The 19,891-nt window shown below is 36.7% G+C and overlaps 1 protein-coding gene across 8 annotated transcripts in view; it reads left to right on the top strand.

The window, feature by feature from the left end:
- The window catches only part of USH2A (usherin), a 379,012-nt gene that overhangs the window by 312,246 nt on the left and 46,875 nt on the right, over positions 1–19,891 (top strand). For all 8 annotated transcript variants that reach the window (XM_027681679.1, XM_027681684.1, XM_027681681.1 and 5 more), the window contains 3 exons: positions 6,138–6,296; positions 6,937–7,099; positions 12,890–13,244. In XM_027681679.1, coding sequence (XP_027537480.1) covers positions 6,138–6,296; positions 6,937–7,099; positions 12,890–13,244 — 677 coding nt within the window. The remainder of the gene's footprint in view (positions 1–6,137; positions 6,297–6,936; positions 7,100–12,889; positions 13,245–19,891) is intronic.

Below are 19,891 nucleotides of genomic sequence, written 5' to 3'. Positions count from 1 at the left end.
AGCAATGATTAATAAATCTATAATACCCTGAGCTGTCAATCTTTTAGTTTTCAGAAGCACAAAATCCATTATAGAAATGCTATAATATATGAAAAAGATTAAAATCTTAAATTAGACTTTTTCCCCTACTGCCTGAAAGGATTTAGAACCCAGCAGAAGGCAGGCGAATTCAAATGGCATATAATCTACAGTTGGCTTTATTGGAAAGTGACTCATGCTGTATTATAGTTTTGATAATAAATATAATTTAAGGTACAAAATATTCAGCAACATTTTAAATAGATTTAAAACATAAGAATGTACTGGAATACCATATGCTTGTGAAGAGTGGGGTGTTTCCCAGAAAATCTTGTCCTTGTTCTAGACCTTTTCCAACTGCTTAAATTCCTGTTACTTGCACTAGGTTAGAAGCCTGCAAAGAGAACAAGGTTTTGCATAGTACATTTGGTTATATTGCAATCAAGACTATGCATACAAAGGTTCATGTATTCCTGAAATCACACAATGAGAGGGGTGAGGAGGAGGCTGGACATTATGGCTCTGTAGAAGATGCAGGGTTGATGTCTGTAGGAATCATTCTCCTCAGCTGAGGAAGGCCCATGTCCTTCTTCCCAGATACTGAGATGCACCTTGAACACTTATCTCACTTCCATGCATATTTTATGACTTTACAGAATCACAGAATATGCCGAGTTGGAAGGGACCCACAGGGATCATCAAGTCCTGGCCCTGCACAGGACCCTTTCTCTCTGCCTTCTTGTTGTGGGACCAATTATTTAAGTTTTTAAATATGCATAAGGGATTGTTTTTCATACAGTGCCTCTGTTGGGTATTGTCCTGGTTTCAGCTGGGATGGAGTTCACTTTCTTCTTAGTCAAGAAAATGACAGGAAAGCAAATCTTGCTATTCATTTTATTATAGCACCTCAGGGCCACTAGCTGATCTTACAGGAATGGGGAGTATTAACAGCAGGGAAATGTTACTGAAAGCTATTAATGCTACTAATGCTACTAAAAACTGTGTGAGGAAGCGTAGTTATATGCAGAAGCTAGGAAATTAATTCCTGACCCTTCACAGTCCTGTATCATGCTCAGTCTAGTGGGTTTTTTTCCCTAAAAGGAAGACTGTGGAAGGTGCAGGTGGAGGTTTAGTCTGTAAATTTGGTCTGTTCTTTTGGAATGGCACAGATCCCATTAACAGGTCCTATGCATCCAGTTGTCTAGGGCCACATACATCCCCAGCTTCGTAGGATTAGCCTAAAGAGTCTACAGCTTATTATCCTTGTTTATGCAATTGTGCACAGAGTAACTATTTTTTTCTGATTTATTCTTTTGCTGTGAATGAATCCTTGTTTTCACAATAGGCTATATTGAAATCATATAGGTTTTCCTTGTAAACCCAGAATGCAGCTTTACCTACAAGGATTGTAAGGTTTGGCAGTCACTCTTGGATGAAACAGTTGTTTTCACTGGTATAGACTCCATGACAAAAAAGTATTTTTAATTAACCGAGTTTTGATGAGAGGGTATTTGTTCATAGTGTCTTCCTGTCTATGGATATCAAGGATGCTTTGGCATTCTATCTTATCTGCTGTAATAAATTTGGTTCAAATAATCACCCTCAGGATTAATTATGGACACATCATATTACACAGACCTTCCTGTTGAATGGTTTTAATTATAATGTTTCAGCATCTGTAATATATCTAAATCTTATGACTTTATAGATATGTAGCGTTTCAAAACTCCTGACTTAGCTAAATAGCAAGGTGGCCCAGTAGTGGTTAAAGTGATGGATTCAGAAAAAAAATATTTGACACACCTCACTCACTATGGAAAATAGGACTTTATTTTCTGAAATAGGTATCCCATTATCTTGTGTTGCATTGCCTCAGTGCACAGACCTCAAATGTACGGTACATTTCACTGATACGCTATGGAAGGATATGTTACAATTATGGAACAACTATTAGGGCCACAGATAGAAGCAGAAAAGCTGAATGGAAAAAAAAAACACCACATAATTTCCCCAAGGTATATCCATAAATGTTATTGATAGGTAGGCAGGTAGCCATCCTGCATTCTATCTCATTGACACCACCTCTGGTCCTCACTGGGGGCCTGATTCTTCTAAGGTGTCTTCAGTGCTGGTGATAACATGAAAGTTGGACATGCTCAAAAGAGGATCCTGTCCTCTGCTCCTAAGTTATTTGCTTCATATGTTAATGATCATCTGGATTAAAATGTCTTCTTCTTCATCATGCTGTAACACTCTACTTTATCCACCTCTGGGTCTGCTTATCAATTAGAATGAAAGTTGTGTAACATCTGGATTCCTACTTTATTCTTCTTGGGATCAAACATGGTAACTGAATGCCATTTATTTGTCACTTAGCTTGCTCACCTAACCTGGTTCCTTCCTTATTGGTGGCCTAACAAATCTGACTTTTGCTAAGCCAGTGTTACATTTTCTCATTTTTGTTTTCTTGTGTAAATTATTGTTTGTTCCACCTCCCTGTAAGACAAGCTTTTCAAGCTCAATATCCGCAGTTCTGCATCTTGAAAGCAGTCAGCATCCCCAGCTGTTATTTTTTTCATTCTTGTTGGGAATACTTGATACAACCAGATTGAGATGTCTGGATATTTGAAGCATAATGTAAATACTTAATTTCAGAAAGCCAAATAGATGGGTTTATTTTGTGAATTTAAATATTAAAATGTAACTTCAAAAGATATGGCATTTAATACTATTTTAGTATTTGTTTGCTGTAAGTGAAACAGTTTAACTATTTTGCTCTAATTGTGATTGGGTTTCACATCGTAGTAAACAATTGTTCAGCAATTGATTTCAAACAGATTTTTGGTGACCAGTCTGTAAAAAACTGGCTTTTTCCCTCCAGTTCAGCATCTTGTGCTGCAAATGCTATTTTTGACCTACCCTAGTTTTGAAGTACACAAAGCCGTCAAACCTAATTTGCAGAGTTTTGCACGGAATTGTCCATTAAATGTTATCCAAATATGCCCACAAAAACCCAAGGTTTCGTTTGATTGATTTGTCCCATTGCAAAATGTGCACCTGCTGTGAAATGAAGTCGCAGACAAAAAAAAAGTGGAATAATTTAACTTTTTTATTTGTAAAGATAATCAGGGGTTTTCTGATTACATCTTAACTTCATAAATGTTAAATAACCTATCAGCATCTAGTTGTTGTAAATTATGAAAAAGAGTATTGCTGGGAATATTAACCAACTAAATCCTTGTTCTTTAGTGAACATGAAAATGTGTTATGGCAGGTTGTCATTGTGCTCATGGTAACTTTGACACCAAATAACAAAACTGCCATTTGCACTTAGGGTAAATTGGTTCACTTGTGCTTTTATGGTTCCTTTTATTCTGACATGAATTTATGAACTCTGGAACTAACCAAGTCGTGTGGTTTCCCAGCTGACTTTAACAAATATGCCTATTTCGTTTCTTTCAGTCATCAGAGCACACAAGGTAGTAGTTTCAGACTGGCTGCAGATGCTGAAGGCTGTTCTAAAAGAAAGGAGTTTTTTTACAAGTTTCTGTGTTGTAAGAGTATATCTTATAATTTTTCAGATGAAAAAGTGATCCTTTGATTTTCGTATTCAATGAATTTGATCAAATTGTAGGAGGATTTCCATTTGATATTGGAATTTTTCAGGATATTTATTTGATTTCATTTAAAATTTCATTTTCACTTCTTGAGAATATTTTTTTCTTCAGCATATTTATTATTGGTATAATTACAAATATAGTGCAACATTTATCAGAATTTTAAGATTTTGGGTTTCAGTTGTGGCTTGGGGTTTTTTTAATGATTTCTAATGTGGCCCGAACATTGTCCAACACTGTCAGATAGGTCAACTACTTTGAAATAAGTGTCCTGTGCTGCATACTGGTGGCTGGATTCTGCTGTCCTTGTTTGTATTTAATCTTTCTTGGGAAATCAAGCATTCTGAATAGTTTCAATTTCAAAGGTTTCTGGTGAATTTTGCTTAGAATAAATGCACTGATCAGATGCACAAAACTGAATTATATGTCACTTTCATAAGAGAGTGAGTTTTTCTGGCTGAAATATCTGACAGGACTGGAGAAGAAGGGGACCTTAACTAGGAGGTTAAAAAATGTTTCTATTTGATGTGCTGTCTACCATTTCAAAGTCTTACTTCCAGATATTCTGTTGTATCTTTTACAGGCCCTCCAATTATAGGGGGGAAATAATAGTAGTAGTAGTAATAATAATAATAATAATAACAACTATATACTCAATTACTAGCAAAATTATACAATACACACTCAAGTGCACTCCTCTGGAGCATTTCATCTTCCATACATCAGGCAAAAAATAATTTTCTTCATTGCAGAAACAATCTACTTCAAGATCACCTCCTAGAGGTTTACTCTGTAACATCCTGCTTGATTTTAAAAGTTGTGTTTTTATTATTCCATTCTTAATTATTAGATCTTGATGTTTTTCTTGTAAGCTTTACACTGAAAAAGGAAAATTTTACAGGGGGATTTTTGCTTTTTTCGTCTCCTTCTCCCTTCACCTCTTCCAACAACTACTAACATCTTTGTTCTTCCTGTAAGCTGAGCAGTTGAATAAGATTGAAGCCATGCCTCTACTTTGGGGCTATTTTTTCAGCTTTTTAGTGTAGTGACATTTTCTTTGTCTAGCATGTAGTCAGGTATAGCAAGTTATTTCTTTGGGATTTTTATATCCTCTTTTTCTTATAAGAATTTTAAAAACCTGGTATTTCAAAGATTTTGCTGATCTTCTGAAGTGCATCAGTTGTTTATAGTGCCACAAATAAACTTGAAATCTCTAGTTTCTTGTAAACTTTTTTTTAGTCAATGTGCATATTCATGTACCTGCTTAGCTAAAAAAATCCATCTAAAAGGTGCACAACAGTAGAAAAAATGCTATTTGTAGCTTCAGGGTAGTAGTATCAATGTAGATAATTTATCAGAAAAAGACCCAAACTGCAATTAAGAGAAAAAGTTGAGTTGTTTTCCAAAGTTACAAATGGAAAGATTCTCAAGGTCTGGACAAGTCTCAGAACTGCTTATAGGCATATGGTCCTTGGTGCAGTCACAAAGACATCTCTGTGACATCTAAAATATGTGTTATCTGTAAAGAGAAATGTGCTTTTACTAATCAGATACATCTTGACTCATTTCAGAAGGGAACCTTGTCTAGTTTGTATTTTGTTCTTAAGACTGTTCCTTACATGACTGCAGAATGAAGGAAACACATATAACAGACACTCTTGTTTGGTCATTCTCTTGGCTTTATGAAATTGATGCTGTCTGAGTAGAGCAGTCTAGAGTGGACAAAAAATAAAAAACCTACAGCCCATTTCCTAATTACAAAAAAACCCCAAACCAAACCAAACCAACCAACCAAAACCCTAGAGAAGTCATATGGAAGAAGACAAGAGAAGATTCAGGAATCATTCTGATGGCATGGCATATGGCTTAGCTTGTTCTTCTGAAGAAACAGTTTTTTCAGCTTCTCAACAAAACTGGAAAATTAGGAACTGACAGCATGGGAACAGGAATAGATAGGGAAAATGTTTGAATTGAAATAGTAAAAACTGAGGGGTTTTTTAACAAAAACAGTTTGTGTTTACATCAGTTAAAATTACATGTTTCTTGGTTCAAGCTATTGTATTGTACTTTACTGGTGAAGCAGGCTAAGAACCTACATGCAGCTACTGCTCTTGGACTAAAAAGGGATAATTTGCTGAATGGTTGCAATTCCCTTTTTTGATCATATGACTATTCAAACAGCAATGTTTGATAGCTGTTGCTCCTCCAAAATAAATAAAAGCTGCCTGGTTCCAAGTCAGAAGTAGCAATTGCAACACAGGCATTGACTGAATTGAATTTTGGGTTTTAACTAAGAACTGTAATGTCTGTCTTCCAGTTATAATCTGCAGATGGATCTGTTTCAGTTTATGTTTAAATGATTGTAGTTTTCAAGAGAGGCAGTAGGAAAACCTCCGGGGGGGCTTACATTTAAAATTGCATATGATGAATGACTCTTTGAAGTTGTCCTGCACTGTTGTTAGTATTTCAGATAATCACCAGTTCTTCTCTGTTTCACAACAGGGATATTCATTGTCAATGTGCCTTTGGAATACAACATCTTGCTAAATGCGAGCAGTCCTGCTCTACTGGTGAAGCCAGTAGGACGTGCACATTTTGCCTTTGTTGATGGCCTAGATCCCTACACTCTGTATGAGATAAGAATACAAGCATGCCAGAGTGGTAAGACGTTTTTAAAAGAATCACCTACGTGACTGGAAGGGAATGGAGATTTTCCAGATGGATTCAACTCAGCAAAACAGATGAAATCTTATTTTTACATTGGAGTCAAATGTTTGCCCAGTAAAAGAAAGCCCAGCACTGGATAAAGCATTAGATATTTCTCCATGATATATCATGACTATTTTAAATGGAGGTTCAAAAAGTGTATTTCAGGTTATATGTGCCACTTTATTAAAAGCTCTTTACAAGCAACTTAAAAATTTTTGAAAATGGATATACAGAACTGAATCAGTTATGTAACTACTCACCAGCAAGAAGTGCTAATCATAAAGACAGGAGAGAGGAGCCCAAAAATTGCAAAATTCCTTGAATTTAATGGAAATTTTCAAATCCTGTTGAAATAAGTATTTCTAAAATGACATTTTCTAACCAATATGCTCCTCACCTGCACTGGTGAAAATTGAGAGTAATTCATCAGTAGAGCTGTGGTAATTTAAATAAGTATTTAAAAATGAAATGAGGTGAAATAAGGCACCATTTCATCATGAGCTTCTTTATTTGACGTTCATTTTCTTTTAGTGTATTTTTTTTGTTCTTGAGGACAAAGCTCCCATCACTATGCAAACTTCTGGTTTTATAGGTGGGTGTGGAGTGGGTGGTCAAATATATTCAAGAACTGCTGAAGCACCTCCTAGAGAATTGAGCCCACCTATTGTTAAAGCAATCGGATCTGCACTCATAGAATTGAAATGGACACCGCCTAGGAAACCAAATGGCATCATTACTAACTACTTTATTTACAGGTAAATGACTTTATCACCTCAGATTCTTAGTCTTACTTAATGGTTCCTTTCTTTATTCCTTGATATACTAGGAGGTGAAAAAAATGTAGAAGTATATAAAAAAATATGTATTACCTTTCAAATGCTAAGGTTAGATTCTGATCTATGAATGGCCAAGTTGAAAGTATGAGCTCAGAAAACAATCAGCTTCCTGAACTGCAAATAACAAAAAGCCTGTGAAAATATATTTTTTTAAAATTCAAAGGAACAAAAAACCTTACCAAAAATTTGTAAGATAGATACTCATACTGTGTTTACCCAAACTACTAGGCACAAACTTCAATCCTCTCTGATAGACAGTGGAGAATTTTGGAATGGAAATAGGAGTAATTCACCATTTCTGAGACTTTTAAAAGCAGAAAAAGGTATCTAGGTTCCTAAAACAGATCAATTTTCCAATTTATGTTCCTGTTTGTAAATAAGTCATCTGGACAGTGATTACAGTGCACATATTTATATTCCTTGGTGTTTGCATTCCTCTGCCCTGTCTAGGTTGTTGACTGACACATCCTCACTTCCTATAAGGAGTTTCCTAAGGTCTGTGTGAAGATTTTTCTATATAGATAACTGTGTTTAGGGGAGTATCAAAGTAGTAGAGTGCCAATGTCTACTGTGCCCAGTAACAGTGCCAGTGTCTACTGTTAAAAGCTAGCTGAAGCAACCTTGAATAGCTTCAGAAGTCAGAGAGTATAACATTCAACCCATATATTGGAGAAGAATTTAAACACTGAAGTTCCTGGTTTTTCCAGCTCTAAGTATGTGTGGCAAACACATGCTGGGCTGATCTTAGCATTCCACTAAGAATTTGGGACTTTTTATTACATTAGAGGTGTTACTGAGAAGACATGGAATCAAATTACTGTTTGGAATCCTCAGTGATAATTATTATAAATTCATTTTTGCCTTAAACATGTTAATAGTCTCTAAAAATTCCTGCTGTCTCGAAATATCCTTTTGTTTGCCTTTTTTTAATTATCTGATCAAAACACCCAAGTCCCTCCCCTGCATAAAGAGGAATAAAGTGTGTGTTATAGCCCAAGACATGTCTTCAGTCTGTTGGTTTTGTAAATAAAGCTGATGATTACTGCTGCTATTCCATGGCAACCATAGAAAGGGAAAACAGGAAATATAATGCAGAAAGCCTGCTTCAGTGAAAAATACTGTAAATTGAATTTGACAGCATTTGATGGCATTTGATTATTCTAGTCACAGCCAAACAATGATATAAAGAGTAATATGAAACAGAATGTGTTACTGCCTAGCAGACTCAAAAGCAATAAACCTTCCTCCAATGTGACACAATCACTTCACAATCATAATTGTAGCCTGTTTGATACCTCTGAGTACAGCAGAAGGGCACTGACTGACATAGATACATTTTGTTTTTTATTTAAAGTGAAATGAAAATGGCGCACTGGGGCTCCAGATACAATCGGTATATTCACCTACATAGGCATGAATCACTTGGCAGTTATTTCAGCTGAAGTTTAAATGTGCTTAGACAACAACAATATCAAATCTTTCTCAGATAGCTGCAAAAAAATCAGAAATGGGATGTAAGCACATAGTTCTTTTTCATTTTGTAGCCACACATAGCCTTACATTGTTATAGCAGCAAGACTGCAGTATTTCTAGGGGAGGTTATGGCATGTAATTTCTTCTTCATCATGTGCCTCTTCCTTACTGCATCACCACCAAAATAAATTCATTTAACTCAAAACCTAGAATGCTTGGGGAGCTAGTGTGTGCGCAGATCTTTGCATTAAAATGGCAGGACTCTTTCTTTCCTCTAGCATATAAAAGCACTCACAAGTTTGCAGCCATTTTGCTAGAAACCAAAAAATTGAAATGTTATTTTATGAGAAAAGAGATGGTGATATTTTATTTTTGATTAATATAGCAGTTTTAAACACATATCTGAGGCTTTAAAACTTTTCTAGCAAGGACCACAACTTAGAAGAGATTGTCAATGAGACAAGATCTGGTTCATGAGATAATCACCTAATCTACTTCTTTTCCCATTTCTATGACATAACATCTCTGTGACAACCACAGAAGTTGCTACTCTGGAAAAATAGTATTATGGAAATAAATGATGTATTTCTTGCTGTATTTTAATAAGATATAAGTCACATCAGTTAATGGAACTGCTCTCTGTTGACCACCAGCGTTAACTATGTAGGAGGCACATGAGATGGCTCTTAAAAAATACTGCCTGTAAAATTTTAAGTATTTTTGTTTTTAACTTGCTTAAAGGAGTGTCTGAATTTCTGTCAAACTCTCTATGTCATGATCAGTAAGATTATATTATTTAGTGTGTATTTGTGAGATTGAAATGTAGATGTCATTAGCTGAGCAGTCCTGATGGTGAAAGTGTAGCAGAAAAATCAACAGGCAATTTAAGACAGAAGACGTCTCAGTGCCTGTTGGCAGTTGTGACTTGCAACAGGCTTCTAGACTGACTCTTTATGAGTAATTCATTGCTTAACTGTATATCCTTAACCATGAATTGCACCCAAAACAGCTTCCAAGGAACATATGTTACTAGATGGTTTAATATAAGAATCCCTATGGATGACTATGTCATTGAATACAGGACTCCTGAAGGGTTTCATTTATGCCTGTAGGTGATACAATACCCAATCTAAACTAGCATATTACATGCAATTATTCCTTTTGTTCATTTTTTTACATCAAAACTTTTATTACAAAAATGTACCCCAAAACATAAAAGCTACGTTAGTATAGATTTATATGAGTGATCAGTGAGGCTTCTTTGTTTAATTAAATGTGAAACCGTAGAGGGGGGACATTGCTGATGTTGCGTTGTTCCACCACATTCGACAGTGTGTTTCCCCAGTCACTTGAATTTCACCCCAAGACTTACCAGTGTTCCTAGAAATAACTCACTCTGGTAAGGAAAGCAGCAGGCACTGCTAAAATGTGTCATTTTGTTGTATGGCAGAAGGTAAACTTGTGAAGAATAATTCTGGTTTGACCTGTGAGACCTCAGGCGTTCACTGTCTCCTCACACGTGAGGAGGCTGAGGGGTGAACGTTGCAGCCGGCGTCGCTGCAGTCCTTGGCGTGCAGCTCTGTAGTTCACTGTCACAAAGAAGATCCTGTTCTCCTTCTCATGTCATCCAGCTCAGATTGGCAGTGGGGCAGGGAGAATTTGCCCTTATAAAAATGACTATCTGAGCATCTTTAAAATGAATGTAAGCAGCAAATCAGACTATGCAGATGAAGAGGCAGCTTCCAGCTCTTGGAAATGTTATTCTCCTTTGCAGCTCATTGTACATAAGAAACACTTCCAGTTAACTGAGCAGCTGAATCTTAAATCTTAAGACGATTGAAATGATTACAGACTGTTCAACCACTTCTGTTCAAAGTTTATTCATACATGAAGATATTCTGTTTTTTAGCACTACAGATGGGACCATTTACCTAACCATAAGTTTCATTCATTAAATATTCAGCAGTAATAAGATCTAAATACTTAACCAGGCTACATTGTACAGATTTGCCTGTGGATGAGCTTACAGTTGGTGGCATATTTGATCTTTCAATGTGAAAAAAACTGTTTATCACAGAGTTTAGAATATTTATAAAACATAAATTTGTGTATTCGTTTAAGGACCATACTGCTCGGTCAGCAAGACATATTAAATGTGACTTTATTGCACTAAAATATACTCTCTTTTCTCTTATTTACAGAGGGGTTTTTAGGCATGTTTTTGAGTACACAGAGAAAAGACTGTATTTTTAGGTGCAGGAGGAAGATATAGTATTTCAAAATTATGTGTCTTACATTGCATCAGTTAACAGCATCCAGGGGAGAGTTCTGCATAAGTCTTAATTTGCCCTTATAATAGAGTATGGGAAATTGTATTAAAAACTGCTGGTGGAATGTTGGAGACAATGGGAAATTTTGGACTCCAGCTCTTACAGAGAGACTGAGAATTCCTAGGGAATCTTTCTTGCTTCTTCTACTTGCCATTCTTCGCCCAGTTCTGCCAACCAAACCTCAGTAGCAACACACAACTTGCCTATTTCCCTACACTAGTGATATTGTACCTCAAAACTCTTATTTAAAAAAAAAAATCACACTTCAACCCTTATAAACAAAACAATGTCCATGTAGTCTGCTTATCTCAGAATTTAGCAAAAATTATTTAGCTTCATATAAGAAAGTAATGTCTTTGTGCATGCCTTATATGTCCATATACAGAAAGGATGAATAAGCAGATGTGCATGAAAGCACACATGCATTTGTTATAGTCTTCATATTTGCATGTTAATACCTGGGAGTAACAAGCAGCTAAGACTATCAGTTCTAAAAAATTGTTGCAATTTGAATTTTTAAATTATTTCCTTATTTGATCTAACAAAATCAAATTCAACAGAATTTTTTGAAACACAGATTTTCTCTTGCCAAAGAAATGTTCTTCAGCTTCTGTGTGTGTGTAGTGATCATGACACCCAGTAGCCAGACAAACCAATTTTACTTCTGCAAATTTGCCCTACTTGCACTAAAAGTGGCAGATAATCTAATTTGGTTTTTTGGTTTTGGCATGGAGGGCAAAAGTGCTTTTACATTCTGCAAAGGCCAAGGTTTCTGTGAAGAGTAGAAGAAATACTTAAATTCATGTGCAGTACAGCACAACCGTCATTGAGATTTATCACACTGTTTAAATGTAACCAACTTAATTTCACACAAACATTTTTATGCCAAGTGAAAGAATTGATTTGATAACTCTGTTTTGAAGATGAGTGCTTGGCTTATTAAAACTGTTGTAAATTATATAGTAGAAGGGGCCATATTACAAAGGGGCTTAGGATCATCTGTAGTCATAACCCTGTATATACTTATATATGTGTACATATGTGTGTGTGTATACATACACATATATATATGTATATATATGTACAAAAATAAAACCCCATTTTGCCAAAAGCCTATACAGTGAATTGTCCTCATATATCTTAAGTTTGCATTTTTAAACAAAAACAGCATTGGAAAAAATATGTAGTTTATTACAGAAAACTCTACTTCTGATATTTTAATGAGGTTTTGTGGTGGAGCTGCAAATTCAGCTAAGTCTATGCACAAGGGATTACTTATTCCATTTGCAAGAAAAAATGGGATATTTATTGTGAGCAAACCAGAATTTGAAAGTGCACGGCTTTATTTTTGAGGGCATGATAGAATATTAATCCCTTGTTCACTAGGTAATATTTTTCTCAGTAAATTGGTCGTAAATTTTCCATAAATGAGGGATCCTGAGGTGAGTACCTCCATAAATAGTTTGATTTTCAGAAATGTTGAAAACTTACACCCATATTGCAATTCAAGTCATTTCTTAGCAACTACATACATATTTAAAATTTCACGTTCTAATTTATGAAAGTCTCATTTGTGATGTGTTCTATCCTAGAAGGACAATATGCTATTGTGTTGTTACTCTGGTACTCTGGACAGTGAGAGCACACTTGTTTGACGTGTTTTGTAGTATTCTTCTAGATAAAGGAGAATAATTGGTTGCCTCAAAAACACAAGTTCAATGAAATGCTTTTAAGATTCAAAGATAGGTAGGCAGTTCCTTGTGTATGTGTGTAACTTACGTAAATAAGTTTTGGGTTTTTTCTGAGATACAGATTGAATTTGGGACTTCAGGATCTACTGCTATGGACTGGCAAAGTTATTTTTTAATTTATTTATTTAAACCCTTTGCTTTTTATTTAATTCTAGACGTCCTGTGGGCAGTCAAGAAGAGCTGCTTTTGTTCATCTGGACTGAAGGAGCCTTGGAGTTTATTGATGCATCCGATGCCCTACAGCCTTTTACTCTCTATGAATATCGTGCCAGAGCTCAAAATTCTGTGGGGTCAGTGGACAGCTTGTGGGCTTCAACCCAAACTCTGGAGGCTTCCCCATGGGGCATGGGAGCCCCTTGGGCACAAGCAACAAGTGCATACTCAGTGCGGTTGAACTGGACCCAGCCTGTCTCTCCCAATGGTGTTATATCCCTGTATCGAGTGGTCTATCAGGAAAAACGCAGCGACCCGACGTTTAGCACCCCAGCTGTTACAGCACTAACTGTAATGGTAAGAACTGGACCACAAAACCAGTTTTAAGATGTTTTTGCTCTGCTTTGTTCTCTGTTGTATTTTAGAATCTAACTTAACACTGATTAGAAAAGTGGGGTTTCCAATCGCCAGTAGTGTTGTTGGTTTAAATTTTGTGTTTTGCCCAGTGGAGACTGAAACATTTCACATTAATACTGGATTTCTGGTAGAGGCAAGTAGATTACTCGAAAGCATGAATATGTTATATCTGGAGGAATTATGCACATCTACCTTTTTCAGCCTCACTCTGAAAATACTGTCCTGAGCTTTTTGTCTGACCGTCAAATAGTGTCACAGGATCTGCACAAAGAACAGCAATATCACTCCTCCTTGTATATAATTCTATTTTTTTAATTCAGTTGGAATGATAAAGTGAATGAATTAATTAGTAATTACATAGTTCATATGTGCAATGCATTTGCATGTTCCCTTCATAATTCATCAGTAATAAAAGCAGATCTACTTTTATTTCCACTGCATGTACTTATATTAAAATGTGCACTGCTGATATGTCTTTTCCTTTCCTTTCTTTTCCTGTTTCTGCTCAGTGTGTGAAGGGATAGGCTCAGGAAAGACCAGGCTGTTTTGTGAACTGATTAACAATGTTGTGTAAGTCAGTGACAGAAATGGTTATGTTTTGTGCATTTACCACTGCTCCTCCCACTTACATATTACATTCTAGTCTTTCTATAGCAAGACAGCTTATAGGTAGTTGGATTGAACAGCTGTATATTAGGATAGTACTGCTATACTTGGCTGTCTTCTGAAAATAGATTTTAGAAAACGCTTAAGGAGGTTGTAATAAAGTTTGGTTTCCTCAGCACTGCCACCTCAAGTTCACAAACCTAGAATTTTCCCTAAATTATCTCCATAGTCTTCTGGAAACCCGCTAAATTCTTAATTATCCCAATTATAAAGTATCTGGTTGACATGCTAGTAGGATCCTAAAGACCTTTCTCTGGAATACCCAATAATAACCTCTAAGTAACTTCCTCAGACAGATCTCTACATGACATGGTGGGAGAAGTTTCCAGCTCAGTAATCTTACACACTCTTGTTATCATATGGTTCCAAAGCAGTTTTGTGTCTGGCTTCCTGGAAGCCTAGATGTATTAAGTTTATTATACATCTTTTTCTGAAAAAGAAAACAGATCCTGAACCGAATGATAGGAATATAGACTTTTGCCTTCTGAAGCAGTCGCATTCGCATTGCACAGCATGCTAGGCTTTAAAAAGTAGATTGGGATTCTAGAGTTATTGAACTTCAGTGGCATTTTGCTACTTAGCTCCCTTAACTTGTTTTAAGAAAAATAATCGCGATCATAATTGCAATGATACACCTAAGATTTTAAAACCAGTGAAATGACAGGGCTTCTCCCAATACTCTGCTTCAGCAGCATGCAATGTGTTGCTGAGCATCAGAATTGACCTGGCCAGTCATGCATTGCAGTGTCTTCTAAGCATGCCAAAAACAACAGAAAATGTCCAAGATGGTTGTACTGTGGGTAATAAAACCTACCAAAATGGTCTTTTAAATAATGTTGCCACAGTGTGTTTCTTTAACAGCATCAGTTTAAAAGCCTTTTAGATTAACAAGCTATTATTTACTGAATTAGTATTTTCCTGGCTCCAAAATCCTTTCTTTTCCCCAAACATTATCCTGAATCAAAATAACATTCTGTCAGCATGTGTATAGCTGTTCTACTAGCATTGCACCAAAGCTGACTTGCATGGTTTTTCTACTGTTCTTTGTCATGAACGTGTATCGATTACTATTTTTGCTACCTTTTTTTATTTTAAATATTATACTACCCTTCAGGGAGGAATCTTTCTGCACATCTCCTCCATCAGTTGCACTCACTTTAAGCTGTTGCAGCTGCATTAACTCAGTAGAGTTGTTTCTGATTTATACCAAGGACCTGAGATCTGAATCCTACCTCTTCTGAATACAGCAGGAGCGCTGAAGCTTTGAATCAAAGTTATTGACATAAAGTGCAAAGAGTCCTGTTATCAAAGATATCTTCAGGAGGTTAGGTCAATTATCCCAGCAGGCAAAAACCAGGCACCAACTTTCAAAGTTATAAACCCTTAAAAATAGAATTTTATCATGAAATTGCAGGTATACCCTTAACTGTAGCTTTGTGAATGAGATACTTTAATTAAAATGTAATTTTATTGAAGGAACTAGCATTCCAATGATTAAACTTCTGCCCCTTTAAAATATAGCTTTCAGGGGTACTAGGCTAAATCATTTAATCTCCTAAAGCATCTCTATTGGAGCTCCCTCGTGGGATATGCCATTAGTCATTCTCTCACACGAGCTTCCATGTTACAAGTAAGACTTAAAGTATTAAATGAGCAATGAGTTCGGTCCTTTATTTAATCTGTTAGACTCCATTCTTATCCCATTACATTATTCCAGAAAAAAAACCCAGTGCTAGCATCACAGTAGCTGATCCCAGCCTTGTGCTTGTCGGTTGCACCCTGTTTGCCTGCCACAGGACATAAAGCTTGACCGAAACCTGAAGTAGAAATACAATCCTTGTGACACTGCAGGATACAAATTAAGCTTTCACTATTGTCCCTGCAGATTGTTCTAGTTTGACAGCTTCGTTTCCATCCATTTCCAGAGCCAAATGAGAAGCATCTTCTGCGTTTTCAAACAATTTGACAGGTTACCTACTCTACCTTCCCAAAATGCAGCTCTTCGCTCCCCACCTAAGGTGCATTAATATGTATTTGAATTAATACGTCAAAGATATGGCTGCTTATCACTGACCCTTTGAAATTTTACACTGCCTATGGAGGTGAAAATGAGAACTCAATTCTGAGAGCAAGAGCTGCTGCCAATGAAATGAAAGGAGGATCTCCCTGCACCCTTAGGAGCAGTGACATACAGTGAGCCATTTTGATGCTTCACAGTTAAAGAGCAGTGTCACCCATTTCCTTAGCTTGTTTGACCAGGAGTGTAGTGACAGATGTTAGGTGACAGCAAATTAAACTGACATTCTGGTTTATTTGCAGAGCAAAGTCAAGTCAAGACTGGTTACAGCAATACAAGTGTCTCCCACAATGTCTTTGCAGTTCATTGTAACCCTCTAAAGCAAGAATGATATTTAGTGTCTTATTTGACAGCATTAACATAAGACAGATGTGTTTATAGGGGAATGGATTGACAGTAAGTTCTCATTTACAGAAATCTGCATAAAGTGACTAAATTGTCAAAGCAAGCTTCTCACTCTTGTGAACTTAAGGCTTAAGCTTGTGAACATAGAACCCAGAGCTGATTTCATTATAAAGCCAGTGCCTGCCAAACAGCATCAAGGCATCACAGTTCTTTACCTGTTATATTCCAAAGGTTGCTGTGAGGTAAAACCGTGGGTAGGTTTGGACATTTCTCAGTAGATGTTTTGTGGGGTGTGTAATGCTGTTTTTCCCATGACAATTATATCAACTGTTTGGTTGTTTATCATAAGCAGAAGAATTCAAAGCCAAGAAGATGAGTAAAAAATGTAAGAAGAATATGTAGCTGTTAGAATGTGCTTGGAGAAGGAAAAGCATGCAGAGGTGAGGGTTAAAAAGAAAAACTGCCTGCTGTGGGCAGAGCCCCCCAATTATTATTATGTAGAATCAAGGCCTCCGTTGTTAAATTCACCTCAGAAAAGTGTAGATAAAAGTACAATGTGCTTGTTAGAAGATGCAAGAGATAGGTATAAGCATTATAGATATTATTCCTGGGAAATTCTGCACCTGTGCCTACCTAGAAACACAGATCTTCTCAGAGTGTATTTTGCAGTGTGAGGCTCTCAGGCCAAGTTTATCATTAAAGGCTTTTTTTTGGCATATCTATGTCAGCTTGGGGTGTAAAAAATTAACACATCTCTTAGCTGTTATCACTGCACCAGCAAAGCCTTTGGTTTGGATGCAGCTATGCTAACAGTTGAGAGCACATGTTGGCTTCCCTTACATTATTTGGGAGATGGTATATAACTACACTGGCCAAGCTCCTCTTGGCAGGTACTTCATCTGTGTTAGGGAAATCTGTGTTGCAGAATAGCAAATAAAGAGTTTGGTAGGAGGATGAGGTTTTGGCTTGCATGATTATGTTGTTATAGGCAGACAGCAATTTGTATACCAAATATGTAACCTGTGTAAGAATATTAAATATAGGTTATTTATTGAAAAATTCCATATTAAAAATATTGCATCAGAAATAATCTAGAGTGGCCAGTACTGCCATATATACACGCCTCCTATGCAGGATATCTGGAATCATGCATCTGGAGTTAGTGTCTTTTTATTTGTCACATTTAGAAATACATAATATATTAATGTGTGGTCCTTCATTTCTGCCTGCTCATATAGACCAATGAACATTTGGCAGCATTAGAGATGAGATACCACATAGTTAGTAACTTCCTTGTGCATAATATTACTCACTAATGCAGCGTAAAGGAATGTACACAGCAACTTTCTTATGCAAGAAGTAATTGAAGATTGTAGCCATAAGAATAAGTATGCCAAGGAGAGGGACCAGGGAAACTTCTTTATGCATGCCTATTTCAGATGCCTGGGAAATGGACTGCACTGTAAGAAAACAAGATCACAGTAAATGAAGGAATCCCTGCACCTGCCGGAAGTTCAGAAGATGTGCTACTTAGCAAAGAATGAAAGCTGTGAATGGCAGTGGAGGGCAAAAGTTAATTAGGCTACTGTGCTGCTGTTAGTGAGTGGAAAGTAGCCACAACCAGAAACAAGATGGCTGCTCAGCAGTGCCCTAATACAGCCAAAAGATCATCTCCTTAGCTCTGCAAGGGCTTATGGGTTAGGGGGAAATCATACACAGATGACTAATTTTTTTATGGTTCACAGACGATCAAAGTGAAATTCAGCAGCTGTTCAGGACAAGTGACCACTCTAACGGCTGCAATATAACCTGCTAAATAGAGAGGGAATTGCATGAGAGCAAGAGGTTAGCTGTGATTATCGGCAGGTGAGTGCTTTATTGAAGTTGAAAGACCATTAACATTGATGGAGTAATTATTTCAACTTGAAAGTAATTACCTTGATGGGTGATAACTTCTCCAGTGTTCCCAAATTTGATTGGACCAAACAATTGTGAACTCTTGAAGCCTAGAAAAATATTACAACAATACTGCAATGTTTAAATTACTGAAACCACTGTTAGAGTATTTTAATTATGCCTAACAGTGAGAAGATTTTAATGTACAACAACCGGTGACCTCTCATGTATAGAGACATTTGCTTTCTAATTTCAATGAAATGATCCCCACCTACTACGTGTGTGCTGTATGTGATGGGTTTGCAAATGAATCGTTTGATTTAAATGCAGTTTTTAAGATTCAAAGCCTCGTTAGCACAGTTTCAGGAAGGGCTTGTACTGGAATTGCTCTAATTGTTTTATTTGCCAGGAAAGCCCAGTAATATAAAATGATTTCCGTGTTTTAATCTCTAGAACTGTTAAGCTTACATAGGATGAATACAGGACAAGTGCTCCTTCACATTGAAGGCAGCTTGAAAAAAGTGTGTGAGGCAATCTGTGTCTCACAGATTCTGTTGTTTCCATGCTGCTGCAGAATATGCTGGTTTTGGCACCATAGCTCTGTTTAAATAAGCATTTGGATTGGCACTATGATGCCCCTCCAGAAACTGATTAAGTGCTTCAGTAAGCCCCACCTATCAAGACAGACATGTAGAATTGCCTAATTAGAGCAGAAAGGATGAAATGGATTGTTGCACAACTTTGATGATTTTGAAGTACTGTGGTAATAGAACTGGATGAGAATGGTGAGAGAGAAAGAGAGAGGCTTCAGCTTTTCTATTTATACCATCCTTGCTGTAAACAAGCCCACTTCACTGTCTCCTGGATATTTTCAGCAGCTGCAGAAACATAGCTTTAGACTCTGCTGGAACTCTGCCAAGAATGAAAGAATCCTTGCGAGTTAGGTTGCAGGGTAGCAAGGAAAGGTTTGTCTGGTGTCTGGGAGGTCTTAATATGTTGTCAGGCAACTGGTGATTTGAATTAGTGAAGTTACAGCAAAGAAGTTTATTTCACTACATTTTTTCTTGAATATTTTCTCCCTAATTCGGTGTCCAACATGAAGTTAACATAACTTTGTCTGGCTGTAAATTTTTGGACCAGAAGTAAAAACACTGAGAGGGTTATGTCTGACCATGCCTAATCACACATTCCGGATTGACTAGACCAGAGTGCCTGGATCAATAGGTAATTTCTTCTACAAATAAATTAGTCACCTATTTGGAAATATCTGGTGTATTTTATCCTTGGGCTTCTCCTTGTGTAAGATCCATTTTTCACCCATTATGTAGGTCTTTTTTTGATCAGTGAAACACATGGAGAGTTAGGTCTTTTGAGAGATATTTATAATGTTTGACTTAAGGTATCTAACCTAGTTAAGGTCATGAACATCCTCTATACACCATGAAACCTCCATAACATCTAAGGCATGGACATTTAGCATCCTTGGGCTGCAGCTGTTCACACATGACTGCTTTTGTCTGGTGCACTTGTGTTCCACTATGGGCAAGTGTCAGTCAAAGAAGGTGTTTGATTTTACACTGATTAATCAGCTTTCTTAACCCAC

This window comes from Neopelma chrysocephalum, unplaced genomic scaffold, assembly GCF_003984885.1.
Source record: "Neopelma chrysocephalum unplaced genomic scaffold, ASM398488v2 Primary Assembly neopelma1_61b, whole genome shotgun sequence".
Lineage (NCBI taxonomy): Eukaryota > Metazoa > Chordata > Aves > Passeriformes > Pipridae > Neopelma > Neopelma chrysocephalum.
Note: the sequence above shows the minus strand (reverse complement) of the source record. Positions and strands in the feature narration are given on the sequence as shown.